The 26,031-nt window shown below is 42.2% G+C and overlaps 1 protein-coding gene across 3 annotated transcripts in view; it reads left to right on the top strand.

Annotated features, from left to right (window-relative positions):
• The window catches only part of DNM3 (dynamin 3), a 183,190-nt gene that overhangs the window by 133,447 nt on the left and 23,712 nt on the right, over positions 1-26,031 (top strand). For all 3 annotated transcript variants that reach the window (XM_075422424.1, XM_075422423.1, XM_075422422.1), the window contains one exon: positions 24,963-25,127. In XM_075422424.1, coding sequence (XP_075278539.1) covers positions 24,963-25,127 — 165 coding nt within the window. The remainder of the gene's footprint in view (positions 1-24,962; positions 25,128-26,031) is intronic.

The following is a 26,031-nucleotide window of genomic DNA, read 5'->3' as shown; positions in this document are numbered from 1 at the left end:
GTTGTCGCTGTGGATAATACTGCGCATGTGAACATTCACTGTATATAAAGTCAGGTGGTGTAATTTAGTTTGTGTTTTCTCTTGTGAAGAACAGAATTCACTTTGAAAGGAGAAGGAAAATACTTTCCCTGCCAGGTCAGTTTGCATGTTATTCCTTAAAATACTTCTTGGTGACATATTAATTGCTTAGATTCAAGTCTGGGTTTTTTTTGTTTTGGTTTGGGTTTTTTTTCTGAGGGGATAGTTTTACTAAACTTCCTGATCAGCTACTTCATTAAGAAGAGCAGATGTCCTACTGTCTCTTGAGACAATCCTGGAAAATGGGAACTTGGTGACATCAGGATACTCACTCCACCTGCGTATGTGACAATAGCGCTCTCAGTTCATCCATTTCATGCTTGGCTGTCGGCATGTAAACGCAGATACAGTGCCAGAAGCCACGCGTAGCTTTGCATTGTCATAAGGCTCTGATGCTTGCTTTTTTCAAATTCAGCCATGTTTCGGAAGGGTCTTCAGTCGCCTCCCAGACATAAACCCTGACTCAGCCAGTTGCTGGCTGTGGTGATGCTCTGCGAGTGCCCCAGCCAGATTCAAACTGAAAGTAAGTGGTTCTGCTCGGGAACTGCGGAAGTCCGGGTTTGAGTTCAGTTCCTAAACTAGAAAAAGTAAAGACCCGTTTGGGTTTGTTGCATAGCAGTAAGTTGAAAAGCAAACTGTGCTGATATATCCGAGGGTAGAACGGCGTAGACAGAAGTGTAAGCTGTGCATTTACTGGTTTTATTTCCTTTTTTTTTTTTTTTTTCCAGAACTAATGTATTTAAGAAAAGGAAGGCATTGAATTCTAGGAAAAGAAGAATCCAATTCAGTTATGACTAAAATTGGCTTCAGGCCAACTATGTTTAAAAATAACTTCTAAATGAAGAAGTGTTAAATTTTTTTTTTTAAAGTGGAAAAATGCCATAATTTTATAGACAGTGTTTCAGTCATTGCTTTGAACAGATGAATTGAATTTGACAATGAAGTCACAGTGTAAAGGAGCAGACCAAACGAGTGAGTGTGCCTGCGTGCACACGCTGGGTCACAAGCAGTCCAAGACACAGGGAGGAGAGGAAATGGCAGGCTGTCTTTCAGTCCCTTTCTTGCCGCCTCACTGTTTCAAGGATGTGAAAACGTTTCAGATAAAAACCGTCTTCTTGTTCTCCTAAATATTTACTAGTTCAGACAAAAACTAGACACAACCTTGCTCCTCAAATGGTCCCTGAGAAACAGAGCAGGCCTGGTTTATATTCTTGTAAGTCAAATAATTGCTGGCACGAGAGAGTTAAAAGACGTACAGTGGAAAAAGAGATTCGTAGTATTGCATCAGTTGCACTGACTGGAACAAGCTGCAGGCTAATGGACTGAATGATTTCAAAACCAGTCCTGGTGAAGCTGGTAACTGCCTATCAGGTGTTCAATAGCTGTCACAGGGTTTTACATTTCTGTTATTAAACGGGACTGCTGACATTAAGCAATCTCCAGGAAATTTAGAAATGAGCAAACATTTTTTTTTTCATTTCTGTAATGTATTCAGGGGGTCTCTTCATTGTGCTTTTGACAAGGCATCTGCACATTGAAAATATTTTTAAATTCTTCATTCTTTATGGCGCAGCTAATTTTTGCACCACTTCCACTCTGATGAAGGATTTCAGTGAAGCTCTACAGAAAGGTGAAAACTCCCTGGTTGTGAAGTTTCAGATCGTGGAGCGCAAGTGTCAGCCCTGTTCTGGACATGCAGTGAGATTTGCCCTGGGGGAGGTAGTGAAGGCAGCCAACCTCTAAGGATGCGTTCCCAGCCCTGGTCAATGAGTGGTGAGAGTTGGGTGGCAGAGAGAAAGGTGCTTCTGGACTGTGCTGTGCCAGCCTCAGCCACAAAGGTCCTTTGGACTCCAGGCTGTTACCTGCAGCTGGAGTCCCGGTGTCTCCAGGTCTCGGAATAGCTGCAGTCAGAAAGGTCTGATTGCCCCCTTAGTGCAACAGTATGGGGTCACCCACGAGAGGGGCCGAACAGAAGGGGAATCATGCTCATGGGTATCACAAGACTTTGGGACAACCCTAAAGTATCTTCCTTGTCTTCCAAGCCAGTAATTGCACAAAAGCATACTCGCAAGTAAGAACTGGGAGTAAATAAAAATTTGGAAGGTTTTTTTTTTCTGCCAGAAATGTCACCAGGCTCACCCTTCCACAGCGTTTACAGTGTAACAGGAAATGTAGTCATTGGACAGGAGGGTGGAGGGCAGCTGGTGAACGGCCAGATACTTCTTTTTTTTTTCTCATTTACAAGGGAAAGCAAGATGATCAGGAGAAACTGGATGCTGCTTTCCCTGACACTGCTTTGGACAAAAACTAAGATAGGCGATATCTAGTCTGATACATAGTTCCTCCTAGATTTCTTTAACCTTTCCTACCTTTCCTTTTTTGCGGAGATAGGTTTATAATTACTTTCCACATGCCGAGTCAAACTCAACTCCCATGATCTACATGGAAAATCCTCCGTTCTGGAGCTGCATTCTCCACTCTTGTAACTCTCCTCCCATGATGTCATGTGTTCCTGTTCTGTGGTCACTCCTCAGCTCCTCTCCCACCTGCTTCCCAGATCCATTGTGGCCTTTGATTGACTGATGTCTTCCCTGTCCTTCTCTGTTGTATTGTATGACACTTGATGTATCAAGTGTGCTGATTTTGGGTAACTGGAATTTCCCACTAGGAAGAGCTGGCTATGGACATGTTGTGCAGTTTGATCAGTGCGACTCTTTGGTGCCTTTTCATACCCTTGTTCCTAAAACCCCTGTTCTTGCAGTTGAGAAACAAGTGGTCTCACTCGTTTTTCTTCACGTTCTTTCTCTATCAACCTCTGCTTTTGCTCTTTTATAATCAAGTTATTTGTAATTCAAAGAGAGAATTATATATCATTGACTATACCACTAAGTTCAAGTAACATCTCTTAAATTATTTGGGTAGGTGTAAGCTCTGTGGTGGGTAGATACGAAGTTACCATGAGCTGTTACACAAGGTGTCAGGCCTGTATCCAGACCATTTAAATAGCAAATACTCAAACTTTCCAGGCACATTTGTTGCACATTTATCTTGTCCTGTTCAACAGTTGATGTTTTTCTACTGGGTGGCAGCATACCTGAGCGCATTTAGAGAAATCAACTAAAGAAAGTAACCCAGAGCATGGAAGATAATGTCCATGAGAAAAATTAGTCTTAGGCAATGTAATTTGGCATTTAGTTGTAGTTTGATGGTTTAAAACTCTGCTTGATTTGCAGACCTAGATATTTTCCAGTGGAAACAGGAACCTCCATATAATGAGTAGAAGCCTTTCCAGTCACAGGCCAGTTGTCCCTAGCTGTGTTCTGCAGGCACTGTGTGGAAATGGTCTGTAGTTTCTCAGAACCACGGTGTGGAAACCACTGCTATACACAACTCTAAATTATAGTTATTAAAAGTTATCTGGCTGATCCAGATAGCAGATTCGAAGAAGCACTGTGAGCGGGATTGTCCTTAGTTCCGCTGTGAGGGCAGTGAACAAAGTGGCAGAGGCTGCTCTTTTATCCACTTTTGCAGCTGCATACAGTCAGGCATCCTCAAATAGCTCAACCTCTCTTCCCCATCGCCTGCGACCCAAGATGTGGCTGCAGACACTCAAGAGACGTGAAGCTTTTGTGCCAGCTCTTCGCACCAAGGAGTTTTGTAGGCATCGTTCCTTGCTGTTCCTCAGCTGAGGGCTTCGATGTAGGTCATCGTCGGAGTTTATGAACAATGACACCAGCAGGCAGCCTCAAACACATTGGTGTCTAGAGCTGTGGGATTATACATGAACCAGAGTTGGTATATTTATATGTGAGCCAATGTATGATTCTGTATGTACGTACAAGTAACCAATGTCCTACGCAAAGGTGAATTTTTACCCTCATTTGTAGCACTTATTTACTTCTAGAGTAATGGCTTCTGGTTAAGGGCTCACTGCTGATTAAAATGTTAAAGCTAAGGCTAATAGAACAAAATACGGCATTGTCTGCAGTCCTTAACACCATCTGTGTTGGCCTTGGTATGGTGAAAATCAGGGCTCTTGCTTTAGGAAGCTCGTCTTTCACTTGTCTTCAGTAGTTTGAAAACATAAGCTCTCTGTGCTCTTTGTTATATACTGCTCTGCAGGAAATATCTCTTAACCTGACGAGTGAACGCATACACACAGAAATGCTTTAATTGCAACCGATCTAGGTCATGGATAGGCTGGAGGATGGGCATGGTGAGGTCAATGCCATCAACTTCCAGAGGGTTAGAATTTCACCCGTTGTGAGTGGGTGTGTTGTCCTTTGTGTTGTAAGTTTTCAGGGGACTGTTGGGGTTTTTTTCTGTGCTTTCTGTAGTCTGATTAGTGTTCTGCTAAAATAAAGTTCCCCTTTCCTAAAACCAGTCTTGGCATTGTCTGACTGGGGCTGTGATTTCTGCCCCATGTCATATTTCTTTTACTTAGTTCCATCTTATTTGTACAGCCTCTTTTGTAAGCCACAGCGTGATGCCTTTCCAGCAGCTGTTGTTAATATTGTGAATAGATATTACTTGTCTAGAAGCTGCTGTTGGGGACCAGGATCCCATTTTACAAACTTAGACTAAAAAGATGGTTCCTTGTCAAAGAATGAAATGAGAGAATTGATGGATAATCACGGAACAGTATCCTGTCTGTGGTTTTTGTTAAAGGTTTGTCACTAGCCATTGACTGCCTCTGGAAACAGAGGGTCTTGAAGCAAACCACCTGTTTGTCACCGGTCTGACTAGCAGCAGACATGGGGTTTAGGATTATTTTTTACTAATGAATTCTGTAAAGGAGCACGATTTCTTTCACAGGAGTTCTCCCTTCAAGCCTGCGAAGACAGTATTATGAGTGGTTTGGAGCAGGTTTGGCAAAATGTCTTCATCTTTCATTCTTTAAAATACCTCACTCCAACATCTGAGTATGCAGTGATTTCTTTCTGCCTGTCTTTTAAGAACGAGTGGTGATTCATCCTCCTGTTCTGCTTATTTACCAGACTCTCTTCAATTCATCTCTAAAATTTGACACTAGTTCATCTGAGCATCCCTCCTTACCTGGTGGAAGCATCTCAGCTTAAAGTATGATTGGAAATTTGCTCAAGCAGTTTTGTTGGGTCAGTTGTTCAAGTGATTTAAAATCAGTAATCCTTGTGAGCTAGCCTAGATGTAAGCATACATATGAAGTTCTCCATTCTTTTGTTGGTTTAATGAAGGGGGAAAAGGAAAACTTTGGATAATTATTGTTTCAGAGGATTTTACCCAAGACAGAGAGAGTGTGTGTGTCTGTGTGTGTGTGTCTGTGTGTCTGTGTCTGTGTGTGTCTGTGTGTGTCTGTGTGTGTCTGTGTGTGGGTGGGTGGGTGTCTGTGTGTGTCTGTGTGTGTGTGTGTCTGTGTGTGTTTGTGTGTCTGTGTGTCTGTGTGTGTGTGTCTGTGTGTCTGTGTGTGTGTGTGTGTGTGTGTGTGTGCATGCTCAGGTACGCTGAATGGGTTTCCTTCGGTGTATACAGGTATAAACATTTTCTCATCAAAATCCAGATCTTTTCTGATAGGGTCCCACTGGGGAACTGCATGTATTTCTAAGGATCTGTGTCTAGAATAATCTGTGATTATTCTTTCCACGTCTGAATCTCTTGGCTGTAGACTACTTCAGTCTCCCTTTGTAGACAGTGGGGGCTTGGAAGCAGAAGCTCAGCTGTCCTGAGTGCCAGGTTCCTAGGTAATTCTCTGTGGGCAACAGGACAGGAAAGCCAGGGAACTCAAATTTGCAATGGAGTGCTTAAATACACGTATTCTCTCTGGTAAGGCTCAGGAATTCTGTTCCATGGAAAAGAAAAGGACGCAGTACTTCTCAGTGTGACCTGTTCCTCTTTTGTGAGTTGCTGGATTTTGAGGCAGAGTCCTTCCTGCCTGTGCTCTTTCTAGTTGAATTTTCTGTTTTAGGTGCTGGAGTGGTTTACTTGACCTAAAAGATGCTCCTGTTTTAAAGCAGTTACTTCTGTCTCACCTGCAGCTGCATTTTTCCTGTGTGAAGCTCTTAATTCTTCAGTACTGGTGGCCTCTAGGCTGCTCTTTCATAGCTTTTTATAAATTATATTTCATCGTATACAGAAGAGCACTAAGCTATCTACCAGAGTTTACAGATAATCACAAATACCTGAAAGATTGTCACAAATACCCTGTTCATTCCAAATTCAACCCCTGACTGACACTGGAAAATTACAGTTCAAACATCAGTGATGCTACCTCTTTTGTTGCTGAGCATTTTGGTAAAAACACTGCTTTACTATGGTAACACCACAATCCCTTGGGAATGACTCTTCAATGCTTTCAACCTTCAGTTTTTTTCTCGACAAATTTCTGGCTATACCCTGGAAAACTTCTGGACTCTGCTATGGATCTACAGCAGCTAAAAATATGGGGAGCAGCATAAACAAAAACACGTTACGTTTGGTATGAAAATTAATAACTTTGGGCAGGGGAGGTTTCCAGTGCAAATTAAAATGTTCACATTCACACTTAACAAGCTAAAAACTCATTAGAGAGCGAGGTAAAATTACTAAGAAGTTGTTACCAAGTTTCCACTCTATCCTCCTGGACATCTGCAAAAACTAAGCGGCTTTGCCACAGAACATAAGCTCTGCTTGACACAGAATGCTTTTGTTAATATTCCTACCTGGAATCTCCAACAGCAGAGTTTTTTTAGTCAGTCCGAGTTCAGGCATCACGGTGTTCAGATCTGGTCATTTGTTTGGAAACCACTGATTTTTATGAACTTACTTTACTGAGTTTAAAGTCTCTTTGCTGGAAGATGTTAAAAACACACAACATGCTTCCAAAATGTTGTGCTAATTAAAAAAAAAAAAAGGTAAAAAGAAAGAAAATGAAAGAAAACCCCCCTCACAGCCAAAGAAGTTATACATTGCAAGTTAAATCCATCCCTTCTTTGGACAGAGTGCTAGTTCTTGCACAGCCTGCTGTGCCTGAGAATGTCTTCCAGAGAGGCTGTGCAGGCAGCGAGCTTTGCATTCAGTTTCTTTGGGTGTAGTACGGCAGGGTATTTGAATCCGTAACACTTAGTTATGAAAGATGCAGAATGTGTTGAAATCCAGGCATTTCTGTATCTTGGGAGTACAACTGCATGTAGTCAACAGAGAAGCACTCTCCAATGCTGTAACAAAAAGCATTCTTTTCACGTCTCTTCCCTGTTTGCATTGGCCATGTCACACCAGAGCTAGAATATGAGGCAGACTTTGCAAACAGCTACAGCAGCTCTTACTGGGTTTTGGGTTTCCCAAAGAGAGCTGTGCTTGGTAGGTTGTTCTGCTGCCAAAGGTTTTATAATGTGGCCTGAGTATCGTAACGGAACAGACAACACCATCTTCGTGTGTTTTCAGACATGTTATTTACTGGGGTTTCCCTGAAGAAAGCTTAGGGATTCTTTCCTTATGAGTCACTAACCAAGTGATTGTTTTTATATAAACTTTCCTTCAGTTGGTTAGGGTTGGAACACAGTGTCTTCTGCTCCTTCTGGGGTCTGACTTTTCATTTCTTTTAATAGTTGTTCCTGCAGCCAACAGGATGGTTTGAACCTCGTGGCCTTCCCCCGCACCCTCTCTGAGTTCCATAGTCTTGAAAATCGCTGGTCTAGCCAGCAGAAGTGCTGGTGGCAATCACTATGTGTGTGTAATTCCCCTTCTCGGCTTTCGGTCTTGTGGTGCTTTTTCAGCTCTGCACCTTACTTGTGGCTTAGGGAGAAAGTGCTGTTGACATTAGCCATACTGGAGTTTGCATTTTATGCGCTGAATTAAAACAAAATGTTGATATTTGACTTCAGCGGCATAAAGGTTAAAAGCTCTAAAGTGCTGCGTTTCCATAATGGAAATCGCTGAAGCTGGAGAGACACATGCCTTCTCTTATGTACTCCTGAATCCTTTCCCACCCATTTTTGGTGGCTGCAGCGGAGTCCTCTTTTGCCAGCGGAATGGTGCAGAGTCACTTTTAATTACCTCCTTCCACTGCTTTTGATTTCAAGCCCAACTGATGGCGCCAGGGGCTGAACCACAGGGAGATCTCCAGGCAAGTCCTGCCTGTGTCAGGCAGCCTTGCCAGGCAGATGCTGTACAGCCCGCTGCACATCCTTGCGGTGTTTTTGTTACTACATCTTAATTTTTTTAGCTTGAGACAGGAGCGATGTTAAAATCGAGTAACTCTGTAATGCGCTTGTACATGTGAAATTCCAGGTTATGGTCAGCAACTTCTCTTCCGCTCCCTGACCTCGCTTCAGATATTTATACTCCGCATGTACACGTATGTAATTATATGTATGTTTGACTTGCCAGGTAACGTGTCCTGTATATACAGACTTGTTAAAATGCATGGCATTATTTTAAGCCAAGAAGTATGCAGAGTTCTTTGGGTCTTTTTCATAAACCAAGCTTGGATTTCTTTATTTTTACAGGAACAGGAATGGTTTAGCTGGAATGAAAATGTTCATTCCACTGCATCATTAGCTACAGGCAATCTTCAGTTGAAGCCTGGCCCATTTTTCATGCTAAAACTCTAACAGTTTGACTATTAATCAACATGTAGGATGTATTTCTGGGGCTGAGAGAGCTTGTCTGTATGCCTGTAATTTAAGCTGAACTTTTTTTTTTTTCTTACGAAAGGAAGGTAGCCAGAAAATAAATTATATTTTAGAGAGTTCACCTCCGTCTCACCCCTTTCTACCATTCCTCTTCTGATAAACACCCCAAAAGTTTTCACTGGACGGATATGGAGGTTTAGCTGGAGTAGCAGATCCTCAAATGTGTCATTTGATCCTCCAGTAATTCTAAAGCAACCCTCTGTTAGATGAGGGTAGTCACTGACACGGTGATTGTCTCAGGTGTGCTACTCAGTACTGAGAGTCCAGTCCAACTTGCTTTTACCAATGTAAATGTTAATTTTAGGGTCGCAGATGAAGGTTTTCTTCCCCTTCTCCATTACTAGGAAGCTGTAACCAGCAGCCCACATGGTAACGGGAGCATCAGGATCTTTAGTCAGCTGTTCACCTGCCTTTTCAGCAGCCTGCTCTTTTCTCTCACAAGGATCACACCCTGTTACCAAGCTGGGTAAAGGCTTCTGGAGGGGTGAGAGAGAAGGTGACAAGTCATCTCATGGGACCAGCTCACTGTTGTGACAGTTTCTGTTTGCTCCTCCTGCCATTCAGATCCCTCACTCTTTATGGCCAGGCCCCTCTCCTCCCTACATACAAGCCTGTAGAAGGTGAAGATTCAGAGGACTGATCCTTCAGTTCAGCAATGGGAATGAGAAAATCATACTTGGAAGGGCAGGAGTTGCTTCCTTACACCACTTCTCTACTCTAGTCTGGCCAAGCTCCCGAAAGCGCTCTGCACATGCCTGTGAAACATAGAGTATTTCTCCAGCCCTCTCTGAAGAAAGTGGTCGAGCAACAGTCTCCATGGCAGTGGCTTCTTAAGAAAAGTCTTTTCCGAAGGCCACATTCCTCTTGTACCGGGACTAGTAAGCAGCAGGAGCAGCTTTGGGTCTATCAGCGTGTGCATGGGAGCTGTTGGACACCACTTCGCTCTTTCCTCCCAGGTATACTGCCCAGCTGAATGGGAGGGCTGATGCAGAGCCCTTTCCGGCTCAGAGGCAGGGGAATACACTTTGGAGAACGGACAAGGACCTTGTGGGGGAGGAAGGAAGAGAGCCATGTGGTTCATATACGATGCAGAGCTATTTCAACTGTCTAGGGCTCTCAAAGACTGCAGTGCTCTAACCTGTGGAGGCTGAAAAGCAGTTTCAGTGCTACTGTCCTAAAATCCTCCTCTTCTAGCCATGCAGTTTCCTTTGACTCTTAAGGAAACAGTGCAGCAACTCTGGAAAAAAGAGAAACATAAAAAACCTTATCTTTCAGCAGAAGGCACATAGCCTCCTCCATCAGTGACCCAGACAAGATCGCACCAGGACCCTACCAAAGGGTGTTCCCTCTGTTGGACCTGCATTGCTCATAACACAGACTACCACCACATTTGGTCTTTTCATTGACACATTATACCAGTGTCTTAGAATTATCTGATGCTTAGTTAGAGGTGTTTGGGCTTTCTTTTCCTTTGTTATTGCTAGCTGATGAGCTCCCGGTCCAGCACAGCAGCTGTCATTAGTCCGTCAGTATATAACTATTATTTTATCCTGTTTCTGTTTTTCTGATCCTTGAAGTGATCAGTGTCTCCCAGTACACGGTTCAATCCCCCGTTGTGCTGACAGTACCTCACAATTTTGTGTTATGAGCAGAAACAAATTCAGCTGGCAAATTCACACTATTTTATTTCAGTAAGACCGATCCATTGGACACTTTGGTGAAATCCTTCAAGGCTGCTACTTCTTATTCCCATGTGATTATTTATTTATCTGTTAGACAGGGGTTTTACTGTACCATTCTTTCATTTATACTCATCTTTATAAACTTAATTGCCAGTGTCATAAGGGTATCACTTTGCTGAACCAAAGATCTGTCAAGTTTCCCTTAGTCAGAAAATCAGTTAACTTATTGAGTCTGGCATGCTCTGCCATCTTTCTTTTTTTTTTTTTATTTATTTTATTTAAAGTCTTTAGAAACATGATCAAAAGCCTTGCATACAGGCATGGTTCAACTAACAAGCCTGTGCTCGCATGGCTTTTCTTCCCATTTTGCTGAGCGCGGGCGCTGCACTTGCTGTCCTGTAGACCCAAGGACCATGCTGATACCTTCACGCTGGGATTCTCCACCCACTCCATGGGCAGCAGCAGAGCTGTTGTGTTACTGGGAGCTGATGGCTGGATATGGGTTTGTATCAATGGTACTTTTAGGAGATACTACACAATGCATCTTTCTTTTCTGAGGGCAGCATTTATTCCCTCACTGCTTCCCTTCACATCTCCTGTCCTGGCTAGGAAAGACTGATAATGATGCAGCAAGTTTTCTTTCACCTGAGACAGTCGGTACAAGAGTGCAATAACTTTTGTCTGTGAAATCCTGGTAGCTGAAATACTTTGCTCTGAGGAACTCAGTGGAAATTATCTTGTCGTATAGCAAGCTTCAGGGCCGATGACTCAGGTTTTTCCCTGCTCGGGTCTGGATGAGAAGCTGCCCATGACAGCCATGAGGAGCTGCAAGCAGTAATTCACCCTCCTGTGACACAGCATTTTCTGCTTTGATGTTATCAGTGAATTGCACCCCGAAATACAGCCTGCAATTCCAGACCATGGCCTTCCCTCCGTGCCTCCTTTGCTGCTTGCCTGGCCACTGACTGGTTTCCCTTTTCGGGGCTTTTCATTTTTATACTGCTTCAGTTCCCGTTCCTCTTCCAACACTTCCAAACACACAGTCGCGTTCCCTCAGGCGAGTTGATCTGTTAGGGCGTGTTTTGTGTAAGCCTTCACTCTCTCCAGCCATGGTCATTCATGGTTCGTGTGAACCAAGGCTCACATCATTGTAGATTTTCTTGCCAGTACCCATTGCCCTTGTGCACACGCGTGGTATCTGTGTGAGGGTGTAAAGAAGGGAGTGCGTTTGTAGGCATCTGAATTTAAAACGTGCCAGTTTACACTGAGGTATGTTTCTGTCTAATTCTAGAGAGTATTGGACACAAATAAGAATTGTTTAATGTGGAATATGTAATTATCAATTGAAAAATATGCCCCCTCTCAGATGCCTTGTCAACATTTCATGTCTCAAAATGTGTCGTATCCAGAGAACTGTGGTATTAACCTTTTCTAGTCCAGGCTGAACATGTGAAAAATCAGTCTTTTTTCTATGTTTGCATGGGATCTTTGTTCGCTGTGATTAATGGTCCACTAACAGTGTCCAATACAAGTTCAGTGCAATGTACAAAGTGCCTTTGATGCCAGACATTCTACAGTGCTGTGCAGAAACTAAAGCTAATAGTCATAAGCCTGAGAGGACTGGAATATTTTCAATTTACTTTCAAACAAATGACTTTATTGTGCCATTCTCACATGGGAGTAAATTCCACAGCCTTAGTGCCACATTGGACAAAACTTTTTTACCTGCTGATTTCTGTTTATACTTGGAGAAAGGAAATTAACCTCAGTTAGGGATTGGGAGGAATAGGACAGGACTATTAAACTCGGTGGGAATTTTGCCCGGGGCTTCGCTAGGAGCAGAGTTGTATGCAGGAGTACAGGACGTAGCTGAAGGACGATTTGTGGTGCAGAGCGGAGTTCAGGAATTCTGTGTGCCTGAAAATCAAACTCACGAAGGGCACCTGCAGGAAAAGCTTTACAACACGTTTTACTGCTCCCAAAACACAAAGGAACTGCTGTGGTAGTCTGAGTAAATGCGGGTGGACTTTGGGAGGAAGATTCCTTGTGACTGCAGTTGGAGATACATAAGGCCCAACTCCTGAAAGGAACAATTCTTAAGTAAGTAATGGGCGTCTGTAGCCATACAGGAATGACCTCCCTTGATCCCAAGGAGAGAAGGTGCCTCTGAACTCACCGCATTGCTGTTGTAATGGTAAAGATTCTCAGACCAAGACAGGGAAGTGTTGAAGGAACAAGTCTTCAATGCTTATAGGATGGTCTGATACCCTAGATTTTTAAAAATATAAAATACTTGCAAAATGTCTAAGTAAGGAACATGGATCCATTCAGCGTTGCTCCAAGTGGGAGACCCTCTAATGCTAATAAGTTCATCATAGACTTCTGATAGGTATAATTCAGAACCCATTCCAGTAACTCCTTTTGATCACAACATCAGTGTACATTAATTACTAACAGAACCAAGAACACTGAATTATTAGGGGTTTTTTAACTGCTTACTAGATATTTTTTGTACGAAACCTTCTTTTACAGGGCTTTTGTTTTGTGCATGTTCTGTGGTTTTCTTGCTTTATAAATCCATAAGCAATGAAGAAGAGGTTTGAGTTTTGTTTTGACTAACATTTTTACTCTTACTTTGGCCATCTACAATTCGTTAGTATTTTATGTTACACATCACTGCATGGAAATCCAAATGGAAAAACTGACCAGGTTAGGTGATGCTGAGATAAATGCAATTTCAGAAATTGGATAAATAAATCCACTCACCTGAAAATAGCTTTAGGGCCTTTTGTCTTCCTCTGATGTTTCTAACCACTGTCTGGTCTTTTCCAAAACAATAAGTCTCTCTTGCTCAGCTCTGTACAGTGGCTTCCCACAAAACCTTACCTCAGTTACAAAATGAACGATGTAAATGGTGCAAATCGTTTTGCAGCATTCTCAGAGCCGTAAAGCCTTTGCTGCGTTGATTTGGCCTCGAGTAGCTGTACCTCCTAGAGGAAGATACTACAAAAGCTTTTGTAGGCTGTCAAGAAAGATACGGAAAAGAGTGTGAGAGCTATTTCCATTTCGATTGGTAAGGCAGGGAAATTCTGTCCAGTTTGCGTCTAGCTTTCTTCAAAAAAATGGTGTACATTGATTGTTACTGGGAAGAAACCAGTATGTGTATAGAAGGCGACAGCTTTCACATAGCCAAATGCTGCGATGAGTCAAAACTGTGATCAGGAGTGTTACTTGGCAGTGCTGGGAAGCTTCTCGGGGTAAAGACAGCGCCAGTTCCTTCCCAGGTGATGCCCATATGTGGTTTATTTCCATGAGCAGAACAGTGATTTTGTTACAAATCTGGATTTTCTAAAAAGTCTCCGATGTGTTTCAGGAGTTGTAAAGCCTCTCTCCCTGCGGCGGGGAAGAAACCGTGTAGGAGAGGGCAGGATGGCTGTTGCTGAGACCAGGCTGGGTGTTACTGGGCAGCAGCTCTCCATCCTGTCCCAGCAGCAGGTGCCCGGCTGCCCTCTTCAAATGGGAAACACGACTGTGGCAAGGGAATATCAGTAGGGCCCAAGGCTGTGTTAGCTTTCCAGGCTGGGTACGATGAGGAGCAATTACGTGCTTTTGCCTAAGGCTCTTCAAAGTCTCTCCCTAACCCGCTCGCTTCCTGCCCATCTGGAAAGGCGGGCCCCTCGCTTGCGAAATGCCTTGGGGAGAGGAGAAGGGAATAGGCTGCGGTGGAAGCATCTCATCCCCTTTGTCTCCCAAAAGCCTGTCTGCAGCAGGGATACAGTCTGTGCTTAAAGGTGGCTCCCTGGGGGGCCCCAGTTTGGCAGGCAGACTGGTAGGGAACACATGCTCTGAAGCCAGAGGGTGTCTCAAATGAAATGATATTTAAATCTCGCTGTGCGGGTCTTAAAAATCCATGAGTCTTAATATGGCCATAAGGCTATAAATTCAGGGATTTTGACCTCAAAGTCTTTGAGTGTGTTTAAAAATAGCTCACCCGGCCTCATTTTATCACTTCATACACTCTGACACAACTTTGGAACCTGCCTCCGTCCCATCTAGCAGGGGAACACTATAATTAAGAATCAGTTTTGAAAGCCTGTTCTCTCTTAGCTCAGGGCAGAATAAGGCTTTATATATTTTGCAGGAGATTATAAACAATTCGTCAGCTAAAATTAGCAGTAAAAAGGGAGTCCCAGTTCTTTCCTGCGCTGTGGTTTGTACCACAAAGACTTAATGTTTTTAAATCATGACAGAGCTCTCTAAAAACCTTGAAAGCATATTATGTATGTGTCACTTTGGCTCAGTTAGGAGTAGTCTCACCTCGAAGCCAGAAGGCCATGGGTTCAAGTTCCATGCCCGCCCTTGGATTTAGCTGTCTCACAGTCATTTTATTACAGAAAACATTTTAAAATAGAAGCATGGGGGGAAGAAGAGTGAAACTTTTATATCTGTAACTGTACTGTGACACATTCGGTCACTGGGATGATACATTCAACCACTGCTCTTACTGCATAAAGCTTCTGAAAAGAGAGGGGCTAGCCCTAATGGTGTGGCAGTTTTGTCTCTTCTTGACAAAACCAGTTATAATCCTTGGAAGTGTCTGTGAGCGGCTGCTCCCTGTCTGAAAGAAGTTTGCGTTTTCATTGTGCTGCCACAGGGATGGGGTTCCTTAATTGTACGTTGCTGCGCAAAAGCTGAAAAATGAGAGATGTCAGATGAGCCTTGACTTTACCTTTTGCTGCTGACCAGTCACAGAACTAAAAATGCTATAGGTCATTTAAAAAGTTATTTTGCCAAAGTATCCAGCTGAAGTGTGAGGTTAGGGTTGCGTGGGGCAACAATGAAGCCAGGTGATCTTAACTGCAAATGTAAAGGTCATATTGTGTCTGCTTGAACTTCAAAGCAGAGTGCGAATCACTGATGTCCTTTGACTTCCCCGCAGAGAGGTCAGAGTGACTTAAGGTTTAAACTTTAGCGTTTCATTTCAGTTTGTGCCAACAGTCGTGTGGTCTTATAACATTGAAGTGTTTATGTTTGTTGCTTACAGACGTGTTAACTTACTGGAATCTCACTGTCTCTTAAAATACAATTTGCTTGTATTTTAGGGAAGAAAAAAAAAATCTTTCATTTCCTACTGGTTTTGTAGGATACTTAGAATGGTTTTGGCATATTTGTACAAAATGGACGCCATGTCATAAAGCAGTATGTAATTTCATTTGATCCAGGATTATGTGCCGCATAGTTGCTCACAACTCATTTCTTCCCCTGAAAATAATTTTACCTGATAATTTTCAATTTCTGTTCTGGTGGCATGAATCCAAAATGCTCCTGGATGGATGATTTTCTTTTGTTTAGAAATATTTGTTACACGTCAGTAAAGCTCTCGGGTGTTTTCAAATTCCTCCTCTGACCTGTTTTGAGGCTTTTCTGCTACAGGAATGTTGCAGCTCAAATTTTTGCTTGCAAAGTTAAAGGAGTTCTTTAAATGGGGAGTATGGATGGTGGTGATCATTGACGCTCTACTAGGGTAAGAGTTCCTGCCAGAGTTTGTAGACCACTGTCACTCTGCCTGATGGAGGGCTTATGGAAGACCCATTAATGTGCATGAGGGCTTTGAATCCTAGGACCTGAGTTATCAAATGAAATGTTTTGACGAGAACTCTGGCCAAGATATATTTGGCATACGACTAACATCTGGGAAAGGTAGATTTATCTACATGAGATGCTGGTGGTTCTTCTATGTCCGCTTCCTAAATTAGACTAAATACATTCCTGTTATTCATTTTTTTTTTCTGATAAGCAATTGCTGGGGGTGCTACAGAGACTATGAGAATTGGGGCAAGAGATGGGGGGATAATCCGTCTTGTCATGGCAGGAATGCTGGCCCATTTAGTCACATCTGGGATGCAGGTGGGGTGGTCTGTGCAAAGCTTGAGTTGGTAATGGTCTGTCAAAAACAGGGGTAAAGGTGAGGCTAGCCAGCTAGCCTGTGAGGGGAGGTGTCCACAAGACAGATTTCTGTACTAAGATGAGGTCCGTTCTGGGAGAAAAAGATTGAGAATCCTTCCTGTAGAGCCTGCCCTAGCAGCGTTGACTGAATGTGAGGCAAAGGGGAAAGGAAATGGTGCCGCTCCGGAGCACAGTGATCCGACTGTGTGAAATCAGTGTGGGTGCTATTAAAATGCCATCTTCCTCTCCCTTCCCCTGTCCTTCCTCCCTCCCTCCCCCTCTGCTGTCGGCCCGGCCGAGGAAAAGTCAAATAACGTACGACTGTGTTCCTTGGCATCACAACTGCAATTTCCCTTTAGGGTCTTCAAACTTGAGAATGGGAGGTTTTAAATCTTGCTGATTCGTGCTATTCCAGCAAGCATATGTGTGGGGAGAAAGAACAATGCCAGTTCAAAACAGAAATCACAAGTGAGAAATCATTGCTTCTAAATCAGGTGTTGCAGAGGCCAGTGGAAAAATCAGGCGCTAAGAAAAGTAGGAAATTGCTTTGTTTAGAGCTGGGAAGGTTAATGAGAATGAATTAGAAAATTCTCTCTGTGTATTCAGCCCCTAAGGATTTGAGCAAAGTTGGAGGGATTTATTTACTGATTATCCAGACTATACAACTGGCAATAAGATTAAGTGAGGAATTTTGGAACATGCTGACATTTCTTATTTGCATCATTTACTATGGAGATCGTTTGTCGGTACTGCACTGAGTTTGTGGTGAACCAGGGCTTAGTCTGGCCCAGCAGAGACAGGTCTGGTACTTCTCATGGCTCAAGGGATGTGGGGGTGAAAACAGTTTAACGTCCTCTTTTGCGTCTCAGAGAGGAAACATCAAGTTTGTCTAGGTGCTTATCAGAGGCGAATTTCAGAATATTTTCCTAGACACCATTAATTATGGAAAAGACTGCAGTTATAGGTGACACATTGCATTAGATCAACTGAAAATAAAAGACAAGGCTGTAATTTGTAGAGCCCCTGCACTGGACACTGTACAGAGCTTCCCCAGTACAAGGCCTCCTCCGAGTCCGTCCCTCCAGCATGCATACAGATACGCACACTGCCCTGCTTCTCCTGACTTCAGATTGCTTTAAACCAGGCTCTAAGTACTGACAAGTTACCATCGCAGCTGGAAGAAGTGAAGGGTGCCATGGTGCAGGAGTTCAGTACTGGATCTAGGAAAAACAGAACTGTGATTTTTATTCTCTGTTCTGGGTGCCTGCCTCTAAAATGATCACATTTTGTGAAAAACGTGCAACTCTTCTATATTATAGACACATGAAGTTATAAGCTATGCTTTAAAGATGTAATCTTGGGCAATGTGTTTTCCAAGATTTGCTTTCACCAGGCCACTGTCCATGCACTGGACACACTGTTACTCTCATAAAATACAACAATTCCCTGTCCCTGAAGGAATCCTTCAGCCGACTCTTGTGCACTGTTGCTGGAATAAGGAAAATTTTCTCAGTGACTCTCTCTCGCATGGTTACTGCTAAGTAAAACTCCTCAATAGTGATCAGTTCTGCCAACATTTTTTCTAAGAATGGTTTTGGTAAGGAGGTAAATAACAGAGATGAAAGGCAAGGTGTTATTTCAGTCTTCGTGATAACTCTTAATGCTTCTCTGATCAGCATCACGGATGACTAATTCTCCTGCTTTTTATCTTCATCATCTTTTGTAGAAGCTCCAAGACTTGTGTTTGTTTTCCTTCTTAGGGGAACTGCATACCACAGCCAGTAGTTTTAATCCTTTAATCCTCAGATGTCCGGTTGATGCCTCCACCCATTGATTACCTCCTTTCACAGCAAATGATCCTGTTCCCTTTACAATTAATGTCTGCTACTGGATCAGGCTGTGGTCGCTGGGAACGTGTTTCATGCATTTGGTAACCAAGACACAATAAATTTCAGCCTGAACATCCTGTGGGCTAATCATCACACTTTGAGTCTTCATCATCATGACCTGAATTCTAGGGTAACCCACCACTATTTGAGACTTCCCAATATCAATTGACCTCCTTCTACACTGAAACAATGGCAAATATCACACCAATACTATCTCACATCCTAGATTTTTTTTTCTAATGTGCTCTTATAAATGTGGGGCACTTCATGTGTTGTTATGACAAGGAAATTCTTTGACTGAAAAGTTTGCAAATTCCAAAGTAGTATTTGTTTTATAAACAAAGGTGCTGTTTTCCTTATGCCAGCCTCTTTCTGCTTTTGCTTGTCCAGCAGTCTGTTCTCAAAGGCACGGAGCAGCTGTTGGCCCTGAATCAAAACTTGCAGCGCAGGGAGGGTTATGTAAAAGTCCTTTGTGTGAGAGATGTACACGGCAGCAAATGGTGAAATTGGAGTACACGTTCTTTGAGGGGAGATGACTACTCACGGCAATGTTTTGTTTTTTTCCTTGATCTTTGCACAGAACAAAAATAAAAGAAGTTATCATAATATTTTTATGGATTTTCAGAAATACCTTTTCTTGTTGTAGTGTTGTTGGCTGGTAATTTCATGCTGCTTTACACCCAGTATCACCCACTAGATGGAAGGGCTGCAGGAAGCTGTCTAGTCCTTTCCCCTGCCTCGAGGCAGGATCTCTGTACCTAGGCCATTTTGAGGGATGTTGGTCTCACCTTTGGAGGAGATTCTGTAGCTCTCCTACTCCGTCTATGTCTGTGCTTCGCTATTCTTACAATGTAACACTTTCCAAATATTTGTTTGACATCCTTTCCTATCCATAAAGACATTCAGTTTCTCCCCTTCTGCAGGTCATTTCTTTTGAACTCCTCAGTCCCAATTCATCTTAATTTTTCCTTTCAGGTAATATTTTACACAGCCCTGAACATCCTCTTTGATGGCCTCCTCTGAACACACTCAAAATGTGCCACAAATTTGTTGTAGTGTGATAACCAGAATTAGATGCACAATTCTTGTACTGATTTCATAACAGCAAGACATTGTTGACTAATATTCTATTTATATTGCACTGTAGACACAGTTTCGTTTCTGCTGAACTGCTCCTTAAGTGGCCATTCTCATGCTGTATGTTTATAACTGATTTGTTCCTGTCCAAGTCAAATATTTTCTATTCGTAATGAATTTCATCTACATTTTTAAACGTTTTCTCTGATCATTGCAAATTCTGGTCCCATCATCTAACGTATTCTCATCCCTTCCAGTTTCCTCTCATCTGTATATGCAATAAGCACAGGCTATAATCCACCATCCTGAGCATTAAGGCATTAATAAGCACATTAAAAAGCGCAGCCCATATGAAAGTCCCCTTGATAGAGTCTTCCAGTTTGACAGTGAGCCACTGGCAGTTTTTCTATGGCAATGAGCATCCGACCAGTAATTGCAGGGAGAGCACACTTCCCTTTATGAAAACGTCACTGGAGATTGTGTCAAAAAGCTTTGCTGGAGTCTGAAATATGTGGCATCTAAAGTTAATACCTTACCCACAAGACCTGAATCCCCGCGCTGAAAGGAGATTGGATTGATTCGACATGATTAGTTGTCAACCTGTTACGAACCAGAAGACAAAAGTAACTCCAAATGTGTTGGAGTTCTGGTAATACATCATTCCTTTCCGTGTCATAGTTCCAAATCGGCTTCTTGATTGAAGAAGGCAGGAAAAGAGCCTAACACAGATTTTGAATGTTTGGGATTGTTAAAGCTATGTAAATATGTGGGGAGCAGTCTGTGGGTTCAGCAGAAGGTTTTAGGTCTGTACTATACAATGTCTGTAACCACAAAGAAGAATCTAAGTAGGTGATTGTTTAAACTCATCCAGAGGTTTAAATACTTTTGAATCAGCTTGAGCTAGACTGTATCCTTCTTCTGCGGGGGTATGAAGGGAGGGAGATGGTGTATGCAAGGGAAAGCCAGGTCATCACCTCTGCTTAGAGCAGTTCAAGGCTGCTAATGAAAGCAGAGTAGCTGAAAGGGGCAGCCTGTGGGTGGCTGAGTAAAGGCGACAGCAGTATAAAGTCAGGAGATGCTGAAAGCTTGGAAGAGAGTGGCAAAGTCACCCTCTGTGAGGGAAAAGGACGGCTTCCAAGCTACCCGGGAAATGTTCTTCTTCTGCTGCTTGCTTTGTTGTAAATACACAAAAGTAATGTATTGTCATTTCCTTCTGGTTCCTTCCAGTAAGAAAACCTCACTGTGTGAAGCCATCGTGTGGTTTCAGCAGTTCTCTGGCAAAAGGCACGCTATGTACAGCTGAGAGTATATGAGCTAAATTATATATACAGCATCAAACTGCAATGAAGAGAGACTATCAAGAACCAGTTGTAAAGATTTAGGAAAAGGCGGGGGGGGGGGGGGGTTAAGACGACTGCAATGTGCTGAGTTGTTGGTGCATTAAAGAAAAACCTTACTTGGCCAGGAACAGATAAAATAGATTACATATTCAGCAGCTGTGAATTAAAATATAAATACAATCTGGAGGGAATAATTCATTTTCAGGTGGTGGCTGTTATGAACTTCCATCTGTAAAGGAAAGATACAAAAACAGCCTTTAAATGCTTGGTTTCTCACTGCAGCCACGGACTGGCTTCTTAGCACCCAGAGCATTGCTTTGGTGCTGCTTTGACTGCTACCCTGCAGTCAGTCACCTTCCAAACTGCTTCCTCTCAGTCATATTTAACAGAATGCCTTTTTGATTACAGAAAATTGGTTGATACACTGCTCTAATGAAAATGCTAGACAAATGCTCCTCCTTGGAACTGACATCAGGAATGTTATACAAGACATTCTTAAATGTGCTGGCAGCTGCCCTGAATGTAATGAAATCATGGAAATTAGAAGTATTGCGCTCTCTGTGTGGCCAGCTCAGGACTTTTTCCAGTATGTTACCAGTTTTGCTGTGATTTTCAAAAGGAATCACTTTTCCTGAAGTTTTCTTGGGACATTCTTCAACATGCTTATAACTCCCTCAATCAGGAAAAGTATCCTGATTCCTGATATTCTGAGGCACTATTCTTTTTTGGTTTTTTTTGGATTGCACATCATTCCTCATGCCTACATCCCTTTCTACCACACTAAACCATTCCTCCTGCAGCGGAGAGTTTAGTCTTCAGAAGACAGATAACTTTTCTGGTCAAAATGCATGTGTAGGGTGAAATCCTATTCCCACTGCAGCCAGCAGTAAAATTCCCACAAGCTCAAGTGGTTTGGATTTCACATGCAGTTTTTAGTCTTCTCTTGTATGACACTTTAGTTAGTCCTTAAAATATGCTTAGTACAGAAGGTATCTAAATGCAGGAAAGGTAGAAGAGTGGCAGTGATGCATACTTTGTGTTTCACCAGCACCTTTCCATGCAAAGATCACAAAGCAGCTTATGAAAGACAGGTGAGACCTGCTGCAGAGCACAAGGAATGGATATGATTTTCATTCTTTTACAGTGCAGAGAAAGCAGAAGGGAAGGACTTCCTCTCTGTGGCAATGTGTATATAAATGAAATGACCATCCTGGCTTCCATGTTACGTTCTCTTTGTCCGTGTTTTCATTCACCTGTTGCTTCTCTGTAGCTTTGGTCTATTTTCATCAGATAGTCTGAATTTGAGTTTTGCAAGATGAAGCTAATTTTCTTTACCTGGTTTTTAACACTCTAGATTCTTCCGTACTTTCTTTGTTGGAGGCTTACAGAAGTTCCTGAAGTAATTGCAGTTGTGTTCATTTGAAATAACAATATTTCTGTCAACAATTAATAGCAGTATTAAGCAAGAGTCAGCTGAATGAAAACTTAGCCCAGATTCCTATGCTGTCACTTAACACTTGCTGTTGGAAATAGCAAGTTCTGGCCTGAGGATGAGGAGCATTGAAATGGGACTGTAGCTGCTGGGAAAGAAGGCGCAGAAACCTGTTTCAGCCTCTTTGATCCGCTTTTCCGTTCAGCGTGAACGTTCCGTTCAAGAGAGCTGTGAGGGTTTTCTTATGTATTCTGGTTTGGGTTGTTTATTCCTTGCAACGGACTTGCAAAAGCCTTTCTAGAACGCAGAGGGGCAGGGACTGGGGCTCACTGGTGGCTCGTACTGAAGCGGAGTCACCAGGATGCTCAGTGAGAAAACCAGCCGTTTTGAACGGATGAGATGGAGGTGGAATAGGGTGTCTACATCGTTTCCGTCCTGTTGTGACGCCCAGCTTTTCCAGGAAACCTCGCTCTCAGATGCTGCTGTTGGCACCATGCGGAGACGGCTCACAGAAGAAAGCCCGGCAGCGCTTCTAGGTGTACTGGCGAGCACAGAAATCTGTTAGGAGCAGACTTCCGTGTGCATGATGCGATGCAAACAAGATGGTTTCTGGCAGGAAAAACCTTCAGTTGAGACATCAAATCATTAAGAATACTATGGCCAGAGGCTTTCATAATAAGTTACTGTAAACTCGTGAAAGCTTGATCTTTTTTGATTTCAGAGAAAATAAATCAACAGTATGAAGTCAGCTCTATTACAGTTTCAAAAAAGAGACGGACTCCTGAAGTATTATCCACTTTCTGTAAATATCACCTATGAGCCTATATGTAAAAGGTTAAATGTTTGCAGACTATTGCCCTTTGCTTAAAGATCAGAGACAAATTACTATTTTTACATTGCATTCTCTCGATGAGGATAATGATAAACATCTGTCATTTTGCTGCTTACCCAGCGAAGAATCTTATTGCAATCTGTAATTTGAACAGTGAAGGAAAAAAAAAAGGAAAAAACATACATGGACAAACTGCACTTTAGACGGCAAAGAAGAAGAGAAAGGGAATAGTGAAATGCAGGGGAACTGGGAAAGGGGCATTTTTCATCTGCGGTTACTTGGCTAAAATCTGTAGATATGATAGATCTATGTTTTTCCATTTATTTGGTATTTCACGGGGAAAATTACAGTTAGTTTCTCTTCAGACATGGAGGCTAAGGAAAATAATCTGCATGCTGTGACTTTTTGTTGTGTGCAGTTTATTAACGAAACGGTTAAGGTTTATAGGGTGGTGTGTCTACTGGTGTTACAGAACTGGAAACACTGTTTTCATCAAGAGCTCTTTCAGTGTCCTCCACAGTCCCAAGATTTTTAGGAAGCACTGCTAGTTATTTTTACAGTCCACAGTTCAACTGGTTTTCCAGTAATTCGTCTGTAATTAAAACCAATCTGAACTTTTGAGATTTCTTTTACAAACATTTAGTTTTGTTTCTAAATGGTACATTGGATCTTATTTCTTAACAAAACTGTAACTTAACAAATCACAACCATCGCCTTTTGATTTAGACTGGACTGACCAAGCCATAATTTACAGAGTAATTATGAAGAAGAATACCTGCCAATGCTGCACGAGCAGAAGCAGACCCTGCGTTAGGAGGTGAAACTAGGCATCTCTTTTTGGCCCAGCAAGAATGTATTTCATGCAGGGAGAAGCCTCTTTGGTGACATGTTTGCATATCTGGCTCTAATGGTGTTTCGCTAATGGGTTAGCTACTGAGCTCCACTGCTCTGGGAATCTGTAAAGCACTAGGGATGTGCAAATTTTAGCTAAACGTTGGATTGTAAATGGAGTTGTGCCTGGTACATAACTAGTTCTCGTTACTGGGTTATTCACTTTTTGCAAGTACTTTCTGTTGCTTCATGCTATGCTTCTAGGTGCCAACAGAACAGATTTAGATTTTATAGTTCATGGTAGTATGGCTTCGGTGGTCGTTTTCAGGGAGAAGTATTAGAGTTTGGGGTAAGAACATTGTACTTTCCAGGCTGAAATTCCATTCTTTTGGCATCTTTGAGCCTCAGAAAACAGCTTGATTTTCACCAAAAGGCTACTATTCTTTTCTTAGGTTTTCTTATATTTATACAGGCCAGACCAAAGCAAAGTACATGCCTTATAGCTTCCAGTTAAAGTTCCTGGTATTTTCTTTAATTAGGTCAGCTGTTTACATACGAAGAAATTTTTTTTCCTGTCCAGTGAAAAAGAGACCTTTAATATATAATCCGGCCTATGTTATGCAGAGCCTTGAGCGCTGGAACCAATGACGCTTTTGCTGTTACCCTTCATAAATCCTTTGTTTACATAGATGCTATTCACATCTAACAAGTTTGAGGCGGAAGTGTGGAATTTGTCATAACTGAATCAGTCTTAAATAACAAGGATGGTTTTTACCCATAGGAGGGTAAAATTCAGCATCCAGACTTACGGTGCTGCTTCCTTGCATGGGTCAGGCTGGCTGAATTTGAACGGTATAAGATTTTATTATAAGTATTGCAGTAAGTGATCTGAGAGAATTTCTTGGGGGTTCATTTACCACCACACATCTTTGTCTGAAAACTCTAATACAAAATTACAAATTTGCATGGAAATAGACAATGTACTTTGTGAAAAAGGTCTTGCACCTCATATTGCATTAACCTCTGTAAGTCCAGATTTCGTGTAAACAGTAATGTTAAACAGGCCAGCACTTCATGTTTTAACCTCCAGACATTCTTTGTATGAGTTACGTTGCTGGATTACTACAGTGTAAGTCCAGGGTTTTTCCCCAATATATTTCCAGTTTACTGCTCTCTGAAGGACTTTTCTTTTTTTTTTCCTTCTTTGTAGACTGAAAATGATGAGAATGGCCAAGCAGACAATTTTTCAATGGACCCTCAGCTGGAGAGACAGGTGGAGACAATTCGAAATCTGGTGGACTCCTACATGTCTATTATCAACAAATGTATCCGAGATCTGATACCCAAAACAATCATGCACCTTATGATCAATAATGTAAGTAACAGCCAGGGTTCTAAATTCTTTTAATGTCTCTGTCAAATCTGTTGCACTCATACAAACACACCTCTTGAATACAGCAGCAACAGCAGCATGTGCTAAGGAGAAGAACACGCTACCATAAACGCCACACTCTTCAACAAAATATTCCAGTCTTCTGTAGCAGTAGGAAGTCCTGCAGCCCTCTGAAAGGCTGGCACGCTGCCTTGAGTGCTTACTCCAAAATGCTGAAGACTGAATGCATTTGCGTCTTAATCAGAATATAAGTTATTGTTTAAAGGTAAAACAAGGAATTTATTTTTTGTCTTTCTTTTCATATAACAGGCAAAGGGAGTTGAGAGTGGCAGCCTCCACCTAGGCAGTCTGGGAGAGCAACAGAGCAGAGCTGTGCTTCCTTGATTTTCAGTCTGTAGCCCTTTGTCATGGCTTCTTAAAGCAGTTCTTATTTTATTTGGGTTTCTTTATATTTTCAGGTTACCGTTTTCAATGAATAAATCAAGAAGCCTTGGACACTGCTGTTTAGATAAGCAGATGTGGTTGTTTGATTTATTATGTGTGTCTTTCTTAGATCTGAAGATTATTTGGTTAAAGAAATGGCTTTGAGATATCATTGTTTTTCCACTGCACTAGTATCTCAGCCTCCGCTTCCTGGCAGAGTTCGGAACAGACTTTGTTGAAAACTAAGCTGACATCTAAAGTAATAATGGAGAGCACAGCTCCTGTTAGTTACGGGTAGCACCTTTTCTGTCAGGTCATCAAACCAATCCGTTTTTAAAATACAGTATGCCATAATGCGAATCTGTTTAGAAAGTAGCATTTACTTTTGACTCAGAGCCACCTCTAGCCTTAGTCTGATGGATTTCATTAGTCCTGTGGAATTTGTGTTGCACTTCAGAGTGAG

This window comes from Opisthocomus hoazin, chromosome 6 (assembly GCF_030867145.1).
Source record: "Opisthocomus hoazin isolate bOpiHoa1 chromosome 6, bOpiHoa1.hap1, whole genome shotgun sequence".
NCBI classification, from domain to species: Eukaryota; Metazoa; Chordata; class Aves; order Opisthocomiformes; family Opisthocomidae; genus Opisthocomus; species Opisthocomus hoazin.
This window is presented reverse-complemented; position numbering and strand designations above follow the sequence as displayed.